Consider the following 18,293-nt stretch of genomic DNA (forward strand, 5'->3'; position numbering starts at 1 on the left):
AGGTTTAAAGAATTATTTCAAGGCAACAGTTTTGGGGTCTCATCAAGCCTCAATGGTTTCAGAAAGTCTGGATTCCATGAGATTTGGAATTCTGTTCCACAGTTTTCCTCCTTTTGATCAGGATTCTTCTACAGAATCCATGAACAGGATGTACAGTAATGGTAGCTGGGCACCATCCAATTTCTTTTGGTCTCATGGTAAAGTGAGCATTTGTTCATGGAAGCAATGAGCCACACATTCTGTATCCTCCTCTGATTCCTGACTTTTAGATTTAAAGTGTTTCCTTAAACCAAACAGCAAGTTTTTTTTTTAGTGAAGAATGTCTGCCTTACTCTTCTTGTCTATATAACCACATCAAGAGTAAGGGCAATTTATCCTCTTTCTTCTCCAATCAGTAACTTTTCCCTCCTTCTTCCCCTGTTGCTCCAGGTAAAGGAAAACTAATTACTGTTCCTTGGATGGTCAGTTGCGAGCTTTTAAGAACCCAGGCGCTACACAACAAACTAGGAGGTAGAACAGAAGCACTAAAAATGATCTAAGACCAATTATGGTATGAACTTTTTGAAAAGACGAAGTCTTTTCTATTCACAGGTGCTATGAGAAGCAAGGGGAAGAATGTCAGCTTGTTTCTGCCTTTGTAAGAACTAAATGCAGTCTCATGTGTGTCTGTTTTAAGGCCGGGTTGGGCTATAAGAGCTTGCATCTGTTTGCCGTGGGCAAACCTACAGCTCTAGGTAAGTGCTGTTGGCCTCACTCAAGTGGTGTGTTAAGAACCCTGCAGAACATCTCAACCACCTGGTTTCTAAAGTATCCTAAACCAATATCGTTTCCACGAGGATCGAAATTTTGTTTTTAAACAGCTTCCCACATTAGCAGTTGAGTGGAGGACTGAGTGTTTTATTTTATTTGTTTTTAATGCTATTTACTGAGTCAGTGAATCAAGGAGCTCACATTCACTATTATTTCATGATTTCTCTGTAATTTCAAACAGCAGGAATACCTCACAGCGTTCCAACGTCTGGAAAGCAAACTTATTTTGTACAGTATGATCATTGATCATGTAAAATGCCCGGAATTTAGCATTCTAGTTGTCAAGAGAGAGCGATTAAGATTGTGCAATATTAGTGAAGTTGTTTAATGTAAAATTCCCTTGTCACTCAGTAAATCACTAATACTTAGCCATTTGTTTGAATCTGTTGAATACATATCCTTTGCTTAGTACATCTGAATTTATACATTAAACTTATAACATGGAAAAATACGATTAGAGCTAATATTTCTTGTTAATACTTAAAGACCATTTTCTTACATATAAATCATTTGAAGCAGTGCAGAAAATAGAAAAAATACACAGTGTCTTAAGCGTTTTAAGATGGGGGGACAGACCTGCTGCCATCAGACACTCACCGTTTCAATCGAATGCAGTAAGTTTGTGTTAAGTATCATTCAATGTTGTATGCTAGAGATAGTTAACAACATTATTAGAATCTACAGCATCAGATGTTTGGTAAATTAGATGGTCGGGGAAAATAGGAAGACCCTCAGCTAGATGGATTGACACAGTGGCTGCAATAATGGGCTCAAACACAGCAGCTATTGTAAGGATGGGGTGGGACCAGGCAGTGTTACGTTCTGTTGTACGTAGGGTTGCTATGAGTTAGAGATGACAGGATGGAACTAACAACAACAACATAGCATCAGAAATGTCTTCTCAGTTCTCTCTTCTCCAATTTACTTTTCTAGTATATGTAATGGCATCAAGAGTAAGGAGAATGTATCCTCTTTCTTCTCTCTTTAGTAACCCTTCCCTCCATCTTCATGTCTCTCTTTCTCATGCACATCATTGTGTACTTTCATTCTCATTCATTCATTCATTCATTTATGTATCCATCCACCCATCCACCCACCCATCCATCTAACCATCCACCCACCCATCCATCCACCCATCCACCTACCCACTCATCCACCCATCCACCCACCTATCCATCCATCTATCCATCCCTGCTTCTAACCATCCATCTCTTTACTGAACATTCATTAAGCACCTTCTTTTGGATAGCCATTAAGTACTGGAGAGATAAGGATGAACTTACTTTTCAGTGCCAGTGCCAATGATGTAAGAACAGAGAATTAAGTGGTTAAAACAACAAAAACAGAAACAAACCCCTTCCCACTTGGACTTTGTATTTTAGTGGGACAACTATGGTGGCATGTTCTTCCTCTCTTAGTTGAAAATCAATGTGGATTTCATTTGCTCAGCTTGAAACTGTGCTTGAGAGGTCAAACAATTTTCATCTCCCTCCTCCTCCTCTCTCTTAACCTCCTTTTTTTTTTTTCCTAATGAGATTTGAGGAGCCTTGGTAGCACAGTGATTAAACTGCTCAGCTGCTAACCAAATAATTGGCAGTTCAAACCCACCAGTGGGGGAAAGATATGGCAGTCTACTTCTGTAAAGATTTACAGCCTTGGAAACCCTACTCTGTCATATATGGTCACGATGAGTTGGAATCGACTTGATAGCAGTGGGTTAGGTTTTTGGTTTAATGGGATTTAGTCTCACCATTCTCAATTTCTGAGAACCTACCATATGCCAACCGTAGAACTGAGCATACCCAAGGCTAGATTTAGTTAAGTAAAACTGCACGCCGTCATATATTCTCAAAAATATTATTGATCTAGGCAGGGCCAAGATGGCTGACTAGGTAGAGGCTACCTTGGATCCCTCTTGCAGCAAAGACTCGGAAAAACAAGTGAATAGATCACATACATGACAATTTATGAACCCTGACCCTCAAACACAGATCTAAACAGTTGACTTGAGTGACAGGAGAGCAAAAAGCTGCACCCTGAAGCAGCGACCACTTCTGGAACCAGCGACCCGCGCCATAGCCTTGAGCCCGCGCAGTTCCCAGGTGCCGAGTGGCAGAGCTGATTGCGGCTTGCTGAGGTGGGGCAGGCACGGGACACAGCCCTAACCCCTAGCCCCCTGGGATAACCTCCGTAGAGACTCAGCCAGCGCAAGCAGGCTGCACACTGATGGGGCTAATGAGAGAACGAGCAACCACGGGGAAGCAGCGACTGTTTTCAGAGTCTGGAGCCAGTGTCCCAGTCAGAAAACCTTGGTGCCAGGCTTTGAACTGGGCGCAGCAGAGCTGAGCACGGCATCCTGAGAAGGCACAAAATTGGGATGCAGCCCTAGCCCCCAGAAGTGACCTTGGGGGAAGCCCAGCCAGTGCACGCAGGCAGCAGCAACGCGGCTACCAGGAGGAGAAGTTACTCGGAGGGAGCGACTGGTTTTGGAGCCTGCAGTGCGGCGTCCCAGCCGGGGCACCTTGGCCCTGGGCTTTGGACTGGGAGCAGAGGAACTGACCACGGCTTCTGAGACAGCACAAGCACGGGACACAGGCCTGACCCTCGGGGGCAATCTCTACCCAGCCAGCGCACACAGTCGACGCACCCCTCGGGAAACTCAGATAAAACAGTCATCCCAAGCAAGATAAGTAACTTTGTCTATATTCCTGGGTGCTACTCTCTCCTATCTATCTGATCCCTCCCCTCCCCTTCCCAGGTGGCTTCATTAACATTGGAATTTCCTGGGCCAGAGAGTGAAGTGCTCTGTGGTTTTTTTTTCCTTTTTCTCTTTTCCTAACCCATTCTCCTGGCCTGAAGCAGCTACAAAAAACCCAGGGACCAAAAATCCTTCCCTGACTTCCCGAAATTGGACTAAAAATACAGAACCAGCTCCAGCCAAGCCTATGAGATCCACAGTCTTGGGCTTTCATCCCTACAGGCAACAAGGTGGCTATTATAATGCAAAGGCATTTCTGATAGGGATCTGACTGTAATTGTTTTAGCAGATTACTGGAGAGACAAGTTTCCCAGGTCTGATATCTCTGCATATTCAACAGAGCCCTCACTGACCCACAACAGGGAACTGAGGGCTGAAGCTCCCCCCAGACCACCTAGCCTCCTGCCTTAGGGGTCTAAGGAGGGTGACACCTACCAATCTGTAGAGGTACTTGCATTGGGGGCCTAAGGTACAGCTGCAGAGCCCACCCACCAAAGCCCTTCAGGAATAGAGACACACCTACCTCACTGGCACTTGGGGGAAGTCTGTCAGCATCCTGACCCCCCTGGAGTGTGAAACCCTGCTGCTACTAGAATCTGGTGCACACAACTATCACCACTACTCCTCTAGGTGGATAGGTGACAGTCTGTACCACACACTTGATGACCCCAAATCAGATTCCACTCAAGAATAGTGAATGGACTCTTAGGCTTATATATCTGGTAACAGCCCAAACCAGCTGGTAATAGGACATAAGTGATTCAAGGGCTACGATAATCAAGACAGCGCAATCTAGTAGCCCATCTACGTATATTGAAAGAAAACAAAAGAAGATAAGACTCAGTGAGCAAATATACAATAAATCACTACAATATCTTAGAGATGGCTCGGAGACAGCAGTCGATATCAAACCACATAAAGAAGCAGACCATGATTGCTTCTACAACTCCCCAAATTAAAGAATCAAAATCTTTCCCAAATGAAGATACAATCCTGGAATTGCCAGACACAGAATATAAAAAACTAATTTACAGAATGCTTCAAGGCACCAGGGATGACCTCAGAAATGAAATAAGGCAATCTACAGAAAAGGCCAAGGAACACACTGATAAAGCAGTTGAAGAACTCAAAAAGACTATTCAAGAACATAGTGGAAAAAATAATAAACTGCAAGAATCCATAGAGAGACAGCATTCAGAAATCCAAAAGATTAACAATAAAATTACAGAATTAGACAACGCAATAGGAAGTCAGAGGTGCAGCATTGAGCAATTGGAATGCAGGGTTGGGGATCTGGAAGACCAGGGAATTGACACCAATATAGCTGAAAAAAAAAATCAGATAAAAGAATTTTAAAAAGTGAAGAAACCCTAGGAATCATGTGGGACTCTATCAAGAAGAATAACTTGCGTGCTATTGGAGTCCCAGGGAGGGATAACAGAAAATACAGAGAGAATAGTTGCAGATCTGTTTGCAGAAAACTTCCCTGACATCATGAAAGACGAAAGGATATCTATCCAAGATGCTCATCGAACCCCATTTAAGATTGATCCAAAAAGAAAATCACCGAGACATATTATCATCAAACTCGCCAAAACCAAAGATAAACAGAAAATTTTATAAGCAGCCAGGGATAAAAGAGAGGTCTCCTACAAAGGAGAATCAATAAGAATAAGTTCAGACTACTCAGCAGAAACCATGCAGTCAAGAAGGCAATGGGATGACATATATACAGCAGTGAAGGAGAAAAAGTGCCAGCCAAGGATCATATATCCAGCAAAACTCTCTTTCAAATATGAAGTTGAAATTAAAACATTTACAGATAAACACAAGCTTAGAGGATTTGCAAAAACCAAACCAAAGCTACAAGAAACACTAAAGGAAATTGTTTGGTCAGAAAACCAATAATATCAGATACCAGCACAACACAAGGTCACAGAACAGAACATCCTGCTATCAACTCAAACAGGGAAATCACAAAAACAAATTAAGATTAATTTTAAAAAGAAAAAAATGCTCAAGACAGGGAATCATTGAAGTCATTATGTAAAAGATCACAATAATCAAAAAGAGGGACTAAATACAAGAGGCATAGAACTGCCACATGGAGAGGAAAACAAGGTGATATAGGACGACACAAGTTAGGTTTTTACTTAGAAAGATAGGGGTAAATATTAAGGTAACCACAAAGAGGTCTAACTATTCCATAACTCAAAATAAAAACCAAGAAAAACATAATGACTCAGCAAACATAAATTCAACTACTATGAAAACGAGGAACACACAACTTAACGATGAAAAATGTCTCAGCACAAAAAAGTAAAAGGAAAAATGAAATTGTCAACAACACGCATAAAAAGGCATCAAAACGACAGCACTAAACACATACTTAGCTATAATTACGCTGAATGTAAATGGACTAAATGCACCAATAAAGAGACAGAGAATCTCAGACTGGATAAAGAAACACGATCCGCCTATATGCTGCCTACAAGAGATACACCTTAGACTTAGAGACACAAAGAAACTAAAACTCAAAGGATGGAAAAAATATATCAAGCAAACAATAAGCAAAAAAGAGCAGGATTAGCAATATTAATTTCTGACAAAATAGACTTTAAAGTTAAATCCACCACAAAGGATAAAGAAGGACACTACATAATGATTAAAGGGACAATTGACCAGGAAGATATAACCATACTAAATATTTATGCACCCAATGACAGGGCTGCAAGATACATAAAACAAACTTGAACGGAACTGAAAAGTGAGATAGACACCTCCACAATTATAGTACAAGACTTCAACACACCGCTTTCGGAGAAGGATAGGAGTTCCAGTAAGAAGCTCAATAGAGACACGGAAGACCTAATTGCTACAATCAACCAACTTGACCTCATAGACTTATACAGAACACTCCACACAACAGCTGCAAAGTGTACTTTTTTTTTCTAGTGCACATGGAACATTCTCTAGAACAGATCATGTATCAGGTCATAAAACAAACCTTTGCAGAATCCAAAACATCGAAATATTATAAAGCATCTTCTCAGACCTCAAGGCCATAAAAGTAGAAATCAGTAACAGAAAAATCAGGGAAAAGAAATCAAATACTTGGAAACTGAACAATACCCTGCTGAAAAAAGACTGGGTTACAGAAGACATTAAGGAGGGAATAAAGAAATTCATAGAATGCAATGAGAATGAAAACACTTCCTATCAAAACCTCTGGGACATAGCAAAAGCAGTGCTCAGAGGTCAATTTATATTGATAAATGCAAGTATACATAAAGAAGAGTGAGCCAAAACCAGAGAACTGTCCCAACAACTTGCACAAATAGAAAGCGAGCAACAAAAGAATCCATCAGGCACCAGAAGAAAACAAATAATAAAAATTAGAGCTGAACTAAATGAATTAGAGGACAGAAAAACAATTGAAAGAATTAACAAAGCCAAAAAGCTGGTTTTTTGAAAAAATTAACAAAATTGATAAACCATTGGCCAGACTGGCAAAAGAAATACAAGAAAGGAAACAAATAATCTGAATAAGAAACAAGATGGGCCACATCACAACAGAACCAACTGAAATTAAAAGAATCATACCAGATTATTACGAAAAATTGTACTCTAACAAATTTGCAAACCTAGAAGAAATGGATGAATTCCTAGAAAAACACTACCTACCTAAACTAACACAATCAGAAGGAGAACAACTAAATAGACACATAACAAAAAAAGAGATTGAAACGGTAATCAAAAAACTCCCAACAAAAAAAAAAAACCCTGGCCCGGATGGCTTTACTGCAGAGTTCTACCAAACTTTCAGAGAAGAGTTAACACCACTACAACTAAAGGTATTTCAAAGCATAGAAAATGATGGAATACTACCCAACTCATTCTATGAAGCCACCATATCCCTCATATCAAAACCAGGTAAAGACACCACAAAAAAAGAAAATTGCAAACCTATATCCCTCATGAACATAGATGCAAAAATCTTCAACAAAATTCTAGCTAATAGAATTCAACAACATATCAAAAAAACAATCCACCATGACCACATGGGACTTATACCAGGTATGCAAGGCAGGTTTAATATTAGAAAAACCATTAATGTAATCCACCACATAAATAAAACAAAAGACAAAAACCACATGATCTTGTCAATTGATGCAGAAAAGACATTTGACAAAATCCAACACCCATTCATGATAAAAACTCTCAGCAAAATAGGAACTGAAGGAAAATTCCTCAACATAATAAAGGGCCTCTATACAAAGCCAACAGCCAACATCATTCTAAATGGAGAGAGCCTGCAAGCATTTCCCTTGAGAAAGGGAACCAGACAAGGATGCCCTTTATCACCGCTCTTATTCAACATTGTGGTAGAGGTCCTGGCCAGAGCAATTAGGCTAGACAAAGAAATAAAGGGCATCTGGATTGGCAAGGAAGAAGTAAAATTATTTCTATTTGCAGATGACATGATCTTATACACAGAAAATCCTAAGAAATCCTCCAGAAAACTACTGAAACTAATAGAAGAGTTTGGCAGAGTCTCAGGTTACAAGATAAACATACAAAAATCCACTGGATTCCTCTACATCAACAAAAAGAACATCGAAGAGGAAATCAGCAAATCAATACCATTCACAGTAGCCCCCAAGAAGATAAAATACTTAAGAATAAACCTTACCAAAGATGTAAAAGAAAACTACAAAGTACTAATGCAAGAAACTAAAAGAGACCTACATAAGTGGAAAAACATACCTTGCTCATGGATAGGAAGACTTAACACAGTAAAAATGTCTATTCTACCAAAAGCCATCTATACACACAATGCACTTCCGATCCAAATTCCAATGACATTTTTTAATGTGATAGAAAAACAAATCACCAACTTCATATGGAAGGGAAAGAAACCTCGGATAAGTAAAGCATTACTGAAAAAGAAGAAGAAAGTGGGAGGCCTTAAGCTACCTGATTTTAGAACCTGTTATACAGCCACAGTAATCAAAACAGCCTGGTACTGGTACAACAACAGGCACATAGACCAATGGAACAGAATTGAGAACCCAGATATAAATCCATCCACATATGAGCAGCTGATATTTGACAAAGGCCCAGTGTCAGTTAATTGGGGAAAAGATAGTCTTTTTAACAAATGGTGCTGGCATAACTGGATATCTATTTGCAAAAGAATGAAACAGGACCCATACCTCACACCATGCACAAAAACTAATTCCAAGTGGATCAAAGACCTAAACATAAGGACTAAAACGATAAATATCACGGAAGAAAAAATAGGGACAACGTTAGGAGCCCTAATACAAGGCATAAACAGAATACAAAACATTACTAAAAATGACGAAGAGAAACCAGATAACTGGAAGCTCCTAAAAATCAAACACCTATGCTCATCTAAAGACTTCACCAAAAGAGTAAAAAGACCACCTACAGATTGGGAAAAAATTTTCAGGTGTGACATCTCTGACCAGCGCCTGATCTCTAATATCTATATGATTCTATTAAAACTCAACCACGAAAAGACAAACAACCCAATCAAGAAGTGGGCAAAGGATATGAACACACACTTCTCAAAAGAAGATATTCGGGCAGCTAACAGATACATGAGAAAATGCTCTCGATCATTAGCCATTAGAGAAATGCAAATTAAAACTACGATGAGATTCCATCTCACTCCAACAAGGCTGGAATTAATCCAAAAAACACAAAATAATAAATGTTGGAGAGGCTGCGGAGAGGTTGGAACTCTTATACACTGCTGGTGGGAATGTCAAATGGTACAACCACTTTGGAAATCTATCTGGCTTTTTCCTAAAAAGTTAGAAATAGAACTACCATACAACCCAGAAATCCCACTCCTCGGAATATATCCTAGAGAAATAAGAGCCTTCCCACGAATAGATACATGCACACCCATGTTTATTGCAGCACTGTTTACAATAGCAAAAAGCTGGAAGCAACCAAGGTGTCCATCAACGGATGAATGGTTAAATAAATTATGGTATATTCACACAATGGAAGACTACGCATCGATAAAGAACAGTGACGAATCTGTGAAACATTTCATAACATGGAGGAACCTGGAAGGCATTATGCTGAGTGAAATTAGTCAAATGCAAAAGGACAAATATTGTACATGACCATTATTATAAGATCTTGAGAAATAGTATAAACGGAGAAGAACACATTCTTTTGTGGTTACGAGAGGGGGGAGGGAGGGAGGGTGGGAGAGGGTTATTTACTGATGAGTTAGTAGATGAGAACTACTTTAGGTGAAAGGAAGGACAATACTGAATACATGGAAGGTCAGCTCAACTGGACTGGACCAAAAGCAAAGAAGCTTCTGGGATAAACTGAACGCTTCGGAGGTCAGCAGAGCAAGGGCGGGGGTTTGGGGACTATGGCTTAAGGGGACTTCTAAGTCAATTGGCAAAATAAATTACATTATGAAAACATTCTGCATCCAACTCTGAAGTGTGGTGTCTGGGGCCTTAAATGCTAACAAGCGGCCATCTAAGATGCATCAAATGGTCTCAAGCCACCTGGATCAAAGGAGAATGAAGAACACCAAGGACACAGGTGATTACAAGCCCAAGAGATAGAAAGTGCCACATGAACTAGAGACTTACATCATCTTGAGACCAGAAGAACTAGATGGTGACCGGCCACAACCGATGACTCCTCTGACAGGGAGCACAACAGAGAACTCCTGAGGGAGCAGGAAAACAGTGGGATGCAGACCCCAAGTTCTCGTAAAAAGACCATACTTAATGGTCTGACTGAGACTAGAAGAATACTGGCGGTCATGGTCCCCAAACCTTTTGTTGGCCCAAGACAGGAACCATTCCCGAAGACAACTCATCCAATATGGAAGGGACGGGACAATGGGCTGGAGAGAGATGCCGATGAAGAGTGAGCTACTTGTATCAGGTGGACACTTGAGACTGTGTTGGCATCACCTGTCTGGAGGGGAGATGGGAGGGTAGAGAGGGTTAGAAACTGGCAAAATGGTCATGAAAGGAAAGACTGGAGGGAGGGAGCAGGCTGACTCATTAGGGGGAGGGTAAATGGGAGTATGTAGTAAGGTGTATATAGGCTTATGTGTGACAGACTGACTTGATTTGTAAACTTTCACTTAAAGCACAATAAAAATTATTAAAAAAAAAAAAGCCAAAAAAAAAAAAATTATTGATCTATCTATAAGGATCTACCTTTATAAGGATTTAGTTATATCAGGAATTTCTTAGGTATGCCAGTGTAAAATTTCTGATAACATACTCTTTTTCTCTCTCTCAATCTGATATGAAGCATTTAGCCGTGCCCCAGACTATAAGCCATAATCTGCCCCCTTGCTTTTGCAAATGCTCACGGGAACGCCTTTCTATTTTTAGTAAATTCAAGTCCCCTTTTCTGGGACCCTTCTTAACTATCATAGAAAGACTTAGTTCTGCAGCAGCGAAGGAAACAAACTCCCTTCCCTAGAGGGATCTGGCATCTGAAGGGCATTTCCCTGATGCCACAGTTCAGGCAAGAAGCCCTGGCGGCACGATGGTTAAGCGCTCGGTTGCTAACCAAACGGTTCGCGGTTTTCTCTGAGTGGGAGAAAGGACTTGACAATGTGCTTCCGTAAAGATGACAGCCAAGAAAGCCCTATGGGGGCAGTTCTACTCTGTCACACGGGGTTGCTATTAATCAAAAATCAACTTGACCTAACAACATGGCATAGGCAAGGGTCTCTATAATAGAACTCATCACAATATGTGGATTTTCTTTTTTTTGCTTTTTTAATGGCTGCTTTCCTCATTCCAGTAGGGGACTGTGAGGACAACAACGAAGTTTTCATATTGACTCACCAGTGCCTTCTGAGCAAACTAGTTGATGAATACATATTAGATGAATGTTAGATGAACGAAAGAATGCATTACTGAGACTGTCCTCATAAGCGGATTTTCTATGGACACAGAGTAAAATATCTTTTTTAGTAGTCCAATTTAGACTGCTGTCTAGACATCATTTGGGCTGAGAGGAAATAGCTGCTTTCATATAAATTTTGGTCAGTGAGCCAGAATGTTGGTGAAATGAGGCGGTTCCTGGCACACAGAGAGAACTTCCAACAAGGCTTCTGCGATCAAGGGATAAGACACTGTTCTCCAAGCCATGAAGACCGCATGATTCTGTGAGTGGCCTGTAATGGTAAAATGTTCACCAGGAAGTAGGAAAAAGTACAGGCAAGTGCATACAGCAAGAAGGCAGTAACCATGCCAAGAGCTGAAAAAAGATTCCTAGTCGGCAAGCTAAGGAAGGTCCCAGCTCAGGCACCTATAGCTATGTGAACATTGGCAAGGCATGTAACCTCTTTAGGTTTTTTTTTTAGTATTTAAGTTTATTTTTGGTGAAAATGTGCACCACAAAATCTGCTCCCATTCCAGAGTTTCAAACATAATGATCAGTGACACTGACTACCTTCTTCATATTGTGTCAACATTCTTGTTATTTCTGTTCTAGTTTTTTTGCTTCCATTGACTTCCATCTTCCTGCCCCCCAACCTTCTTATCTATACATTAAAAATAGCTGTTGACCCTTTGGATATATATATTAAGTTTAATTCTCAAGGGTAACAATCTTTTCTCTTTGGGCTAAATTGTTACTTAGTTTAAAAGTGACTTCAGCGGATAGTTTCAATTCAAGATTTGAAGAGCAATTTAGGGCCATGGTCTCAGAGATTTCTATAGTCTCATTAGGTTCAGTAAGTTTGACTTCTTTAAGAAGTCAAAGTATATTCCACATTTACCCCCCTTTTTATCAGGATTCATTTATTGTGTTCTTGATCAGAACATTCAGTAGTGGTAGCTGGGGACCATCTAGTTCTTCTGGTCTCAAGATGGAGGAGGCAGTGGTTCATTGGAAACAGTGTGTAACCTTATGTTTTCTATAAAATGAGGAGAAAAGTGCCCAAGGTTGTTGGGAAGATGAAATAAGAAAGAAAGAGCTTTGTCATCTGTGGTTATCCTATACCTAAATTCTTAGTTTTGTTCCTGATGTCATCCCACAACTCATCTGGTCTTTGATCATTAGTGCTCAATGCATGAAATCTATTCTTGAAATAGTCTCTAAATTCAGGTGGGATATACTCAAGGTTGTACTTTAGCTCCCTGGGACTTGTTTCAATTTTCTTTAGCTTCAACTTGAACTTGCATATGAACAATTTCTGGTCTGTTCTGCAGTTGGTCCGTAGCCTTGTTCTAACTGATGATGTTAAGCTTCTCCATCGTCTCTTTCCACAGATGTAGTCGACTTGATTCCTGTGTATTCCATCTCATGAGGTCCATGTGTATAGTCACCATTCATGTCATTGAAAAAAGATATTTGCAATGAAGAAGTCATTGGTCTTTCAAAATTCTATCACGAGATCGCCAGCATCATTTCTTTCACCAAGGCCGTATTTTCCAACTACCGATTTTTCTTTGTTTCCAACTTTTACATTATAATCACCAGTAATTATCAATGCATCTTGATCACATGTTTGATCAATTTCAGGCTGCAGAAGTTTGGTAAAAAAAAATCTTCAATTTCTTCATCTTTGGCATTCATAGTTGGTGCATAAATGTAAATAACATTAACTGGTCTTCCTTGTATGTATATGGATATCATCCTATCACTGACAGCATTGAACTTTAGGATAGACCTGGAAACATTCTTTTTGATGATGGATAAGACTCACAGCAACCCTATAAAATAGAGTAGAACTCTCCCATAGGGTTTCCCAGCCAAGTACTTCCTATATTATTTGTTCCTCTTTCACAAAATACCATACAATTTCTTAGGGCACATAGAAAACCTGAGTATTGATCTAAATATCAGCATTTACTTTGATAAATAAATGCTTCTTTCCAAATATCTATGGTTTACAATTTCAACAGCCAGCAAGGCAATTTTATTTTCCTGAAAACTGCATGGGACTTGTTTTGTATTCACAAAATGTGCTTGTAAGAGAAAAGGTGAAATTAAGATAATAGTATGTATTGAAAAGAAACACTCTACAAGGTCTCGGTTAACTGAATTCACCTTAGAAAGAAAATTAGCTCTTTGACTAAAAACATATAATTGTACTTATTTAAATTGTTATGTACTAATTTGGTTGAACGAAGGTATAAGGTCAAATTCAGTGGGAATACCAAAGAGGGTTATGAAAACTCATTGCTTCAAATGTTTTCTCAGGTCTTTCCCTTCCTTCTCAGAGGGCACACGGTGGAGAGCTGAGAAATCTTAACTGCATGAACGCACACCTTGTATACCAAAAGAACTGACGTAAGAGGAAACAAAACCGGTCTCATTTTCTTGAAAAGTTTTGGAAAATAAATGGGGTGAATGATTTTTTCAGTGACAAATGTTATCACTTTTCATGTATTTAAGATTCATACATTTTTCTTTATAGAGCGACTTGCTGTGAAACCCCTCATTGACAATGTGAGTATTCTCCAGGGTCTTTGTTTTCTAATTGTGCTATGTCAGAAATAACACAAGGGGATGGCTCTAGAGAACAGAACATTATTTTCACATGGTTCTGGAGGCTGAAAGTCCAATCCTTCCTTTTCAGTACCCCCCTAGGCTTTCCTTAGTTCCTTCGCTTGTAGACGGTCCTCACATGGCTTCTGTCTTCTCCAGTATGTGCTTCTCTATGTGTCTAATCTCCTCTTTTTATAATTCAAAAGTGATTAGGTTTAGGACCCACCCTACACTGGTAGGATCTAATTAACAGAAAGAGAACTCCATCTCCAAACAGGTAGAAGATGAGGAGGAGAAGTTAGAGGGGGAAAGTGAAGAAGAAGAAGGGGACGGAGGAGAAGGAAAAAGAAAGAGTATGAAGATGAAGGAGGAGGATGGGGAGGGGGATGATGATGATAAAGAAGAACACACACAAAAAAGGCTTTGTGTTCACTGGTCTCCTTGATTTCTTCTTTGTTCTCTCCATAAGGGAAGCATTTTTCTGAATTCATTAAATTTATACCTCTTTGCTAAATCATTTGCTTATTTTTTCCTTTCCATATGATGAATTTCCTTTGAACCAGACTTACTGGGGACGTTGAGACAGGAGGAAACTCCAGATCCATTGCCTGGAAAAACTTTGAAGCCTTGAACCGAAACTATCCCATGAAGTCATCTTTAATCCAAACAACTGTTTAGCTCATTTAATAAAGAATGTTCACCTTGAGCATGACGCTCTTTAGAAAAAATTATCCATATGAGATCAAGTGGATAACAGTAACTCTAAAACACAGAGGAGAACTTTAAGGGGCAGGGAGTTGAAGTGAATGGTGGTGGAGCAATATGGGCAGAGATATGGAGAACAGAGGCACAACATGAAGTGTGTAACGCTGGTCAATGGACTGTACGTGTGGAAACTGTTGAATGGGTATATTTTCTTGTGCATATTTTCATCATTTAAAAAAAAGAACTTCCTTCTGCCCAGCACCACATCTACAGAATGCTTTTGCCTTCTAGAGAACTGTCCCATCCTGGAGAAAGAGAAGGTACATTCTAGTATTCCTCCCCTCTCCTTTTCTCAGTTCAGAAGACATGTCTCCAGAAAAACTGAACCAGATACCTCCCCTAGTCCCCACCGCCCCCCAAAAGTGTTCCTTTTGAAGAGTTTTGGCTTTCGAGAGAATTACTTGATAATCACTGTCTGGGCGTGTTGCCAGCATTTCTCTTCTATCTCATTGGCCCCATTTCAACAAGGTCTTCTTTTCCCAAAATAAAATTACGTCTGAAACACAGAAGTCAGATATTTAACACTCCAGTAGCATTATCCTGAGACTCTTTCAGTGCGACTTTGGAAGTATTTTCTTACAACCAGTAAACATAGAAATTGTGGGAAAGAATGGTTTTGGGCGTTTCAACCACTCAGGCCATGCATTCAAACCTCTACCTGGCCAGACCTCCGGTTATTTCATAGTCCATTTCAAAACAAGTTTCAAAGAAATCTTATTTTTGCATGCCTGACCAACAGGAGTATTTGAATCTTTGTTGAAATGTAGATCTGAATTTAAGATCTCCACCCAGAAGTTGGCTGTTTCACGTACAAAATTATTTTGAGGCTCTGGTTTCTGAATATCATGTTGTATGGTTTTTCTAAAACAGTTTTCACAGTTTTTATAATGCAATTAACTTGCACAAAAGATAGCTAGAGCTTCAAGAAAGCAACTGCCTACAAATGGTATCAGAACACAGAGAGTAAAACTCTGTAGGTCACAGCTAAGAGCTTCAACCAAAACTAGTCTCCAGTCTCCTCTTTTCCAGGGGAGGTGAGTGAAGACAGCCTGTCTTACTCTGTGGTAGACTGAATAATACACCTCCAACGATGTCCATTGCTAACGGAAAGTTCGATGGTTCGAACCCACCCACCTACTCCATGGGAGAAAGACCTGGAAAACTGCTTCCGTAAAGATTACAGCCTAGGAAACCCTATGGGGCAGTTCTACTCTGTCACATGGGGTTGTTATGAGTTGGAATCCACTAAACAACACCCAGCGGCAACAACAATGATGTTCATGTACTAATCCCCCCAAGCTATGGAACATCCTAACTTGAGGGCAAAAAGGGCTCCATTTTTAATTACAATGTGGATAATACAGCTTGCTGAACGTAGGATAAGAATGGAGGGTGTTAAGTATTGAATTGTGCCCTCCCAATATATTAGCTGGAATCTTCATCCCTATACCTGTGGACATGATCCTCTTTGGGAATAGGGTTTTCTTTGTTATGTTAATGAGGCCATATCAGTGCAGAGTATCTCTTAAACCTACTCATTTTGGAGGTACAAGGAGTAGTACAGACAGAAAAGTTAGCACAAATAAGGGAACTTAGGCGTCATGTGTTGGAAACCCTGGTGGCGTAGTGGTTAAGTGCTACACCTGCTAACCAGAAGATCGGCAGTTCAAATCCACCAGCTGCTCCTTGGAAACTCTAAGGGGCAGTTCTACTCTGTGCTATACGGTCACTGTGAGCCGGAATCAACTTGATGGCAACGGGTTTGCTTTCGGTTTTTTAGGTGCCATGTGGAGGTCTCCAGGGCTAAGGAACAGAAGCTGAAAGAGACAAGGACCTTCCCCCAGAACTGACAGAGAGAGAGCCTTCCCCTAGACCTGGTGCCTTGAATTCGGACTTCTAGCCTCCAGAACTGTAAGAAAATAAGTTTCTGTTCTTTAAAGCCACCCACTTGAGGTATTTCTGTTACAGCTCATTAGCCAGAAAATCGTTGCCATCAAGTCGATTCCTACTCATAGTGACCCTATAGGACAGAGTAGAGCTGCCCCATAGGGTTTCCAAGGCCGTCATCTTTATGGAAGCAGACTGCCACATCTTTCTCCCTTGGAACTGCTGGTGGATTCCAACCACAGAGCTTTCAGTTAGCAGCTGAGTGCTTAACCACTGCACCACCAGGGCTCATCTGGTACAGCGGCACCTGGAAACTCAGAAAGGGGATTTCAACTGACGTCTGAATTTCTAACACACCTCCATCAGCTGCCCACCGAACCCTCTAGAAATGGAACCACCGGAATGATCTAAGGAAGCTACTGTGGGTAGAATAGTTGGGGAGAATGGAATGTATGTATTGGACTTTACAAAGTGAGGATTGATTAGGGAAAAGTTGGCAAGTCTGATAGAATGATAAAAGCAAACAGAAGGAAGATGCGGTTTAAATAAATTTCCAAAGAAAAGTGGTTCAAGATTAAAACAAAACAGCTGCTGTTGAGTCAACTCCAACTCATGGCGGCCCCATGTGTGTCAGAGTACAACGTGCTCCACAGGGTTTTCAATGGCTGATTTTTCAGGAGGAGATTGCCAGGTCTTTCTTCTGAGGTGCCTCTGGGTGGATTTGAACCTCCAACCTTTCAGTTAGAGCTGAGTGTTTTGGCCATTTGTCCCACCCTGAGCCTCCTATATAGGATGACAGCAGATCTTTAAATGTCAGGATAAGGAGTTCTGTGTTCACCAAAATAGGCATAGCACATACAAGCCATTCGCTGCACTGTTAATACATTTTAAAATAACTGTTTTTTCATGCACAAAAGAGCAATGGCACTACTGATATAAGCCTGTGTCATAAAGTTTAGACATCAGACTGCAGGACAAGATGGCTACTGGAGGAAGGCTAGCCAAAATCCAACTTTTGCAATGAGGGCTTCCTTTGGGGGCCTCATCTTGAGTACCTATCTCTCTCTTCTGTAATGACTTTTCTCCTTCGGGCACTCAGGGCGCCCTTATGCTCTTCTGTCTTGTGATTTCACAGACTGGCTGTGAAGATTTCCCTATGTGTCTCACTGGGAATCTCAGCCCCCTTGCATCCCCATACAAAGCTATTTTTACCCTCAGCCTGATTCTTAATCACTTCACTGGTGTTGCGTCATTAACGTGGATACCAGTTACCAGCTACCTTCCAGTCGGCTCTGACTCACTGCAATTTTTGGAAGTAGATCGCCAGGGCTTTATTTCGAGGCACCTCTGAGTGGACTCAAGCCGACAACCTTTCAGTTAGGTGCCAAGTGCTTGACCATTTGCACTCCCTAGTGACCCAGTGTGACAGGGTAGAACTGCCCCATAGGGTTTTCTAGGCTGTAATCTTCATGGGTCCCTATGAGTCAGAATCGACTTGATGGCAGCAGGGTTTTTTTTTTTAAATCTTCAGGAGAGTAGGTCA

General features: G+C 40.5%; 1 protein-coding gene across 1 annotated transcript in view; it reads right to left on the reverse strand.

Annotated features, from left to right (window-relative positions):
- Positions 1-964: 964 nt before the first annotated feature.
- The window catches only part of LOC126069858 (glycine receptor subunit alpha-3-like), a 186,031-nt gene continuing 168,702 nt past the window's right edge, over positions 965-18,293 (reverse strand). The window contains exon 9 of the mRNA XM_049873491.1: positions 965-1,084. Coding sequence (XP_049729448.1) covers positions 965-1,084 — 120 coding nt within the window. The remainder of the gene's footprint in view (positions 1,085-18,293) is intronic.

The sequence above is a fragment of the Elephas maximus genome, chromosome Y (assembly GCF_024166365.1).
Source record: "Elephas maximus indicus isolate mEleMax1 chromosome Y, mEleMax1 primary haplotype, whole genome shotgun sequence".
NCBI classification, from domain to species: Eukaryota; Metazoa; Chordata; class Mammalia; order Proboscidea; family Elephantidae; genus Elephas; species Elephas maximus.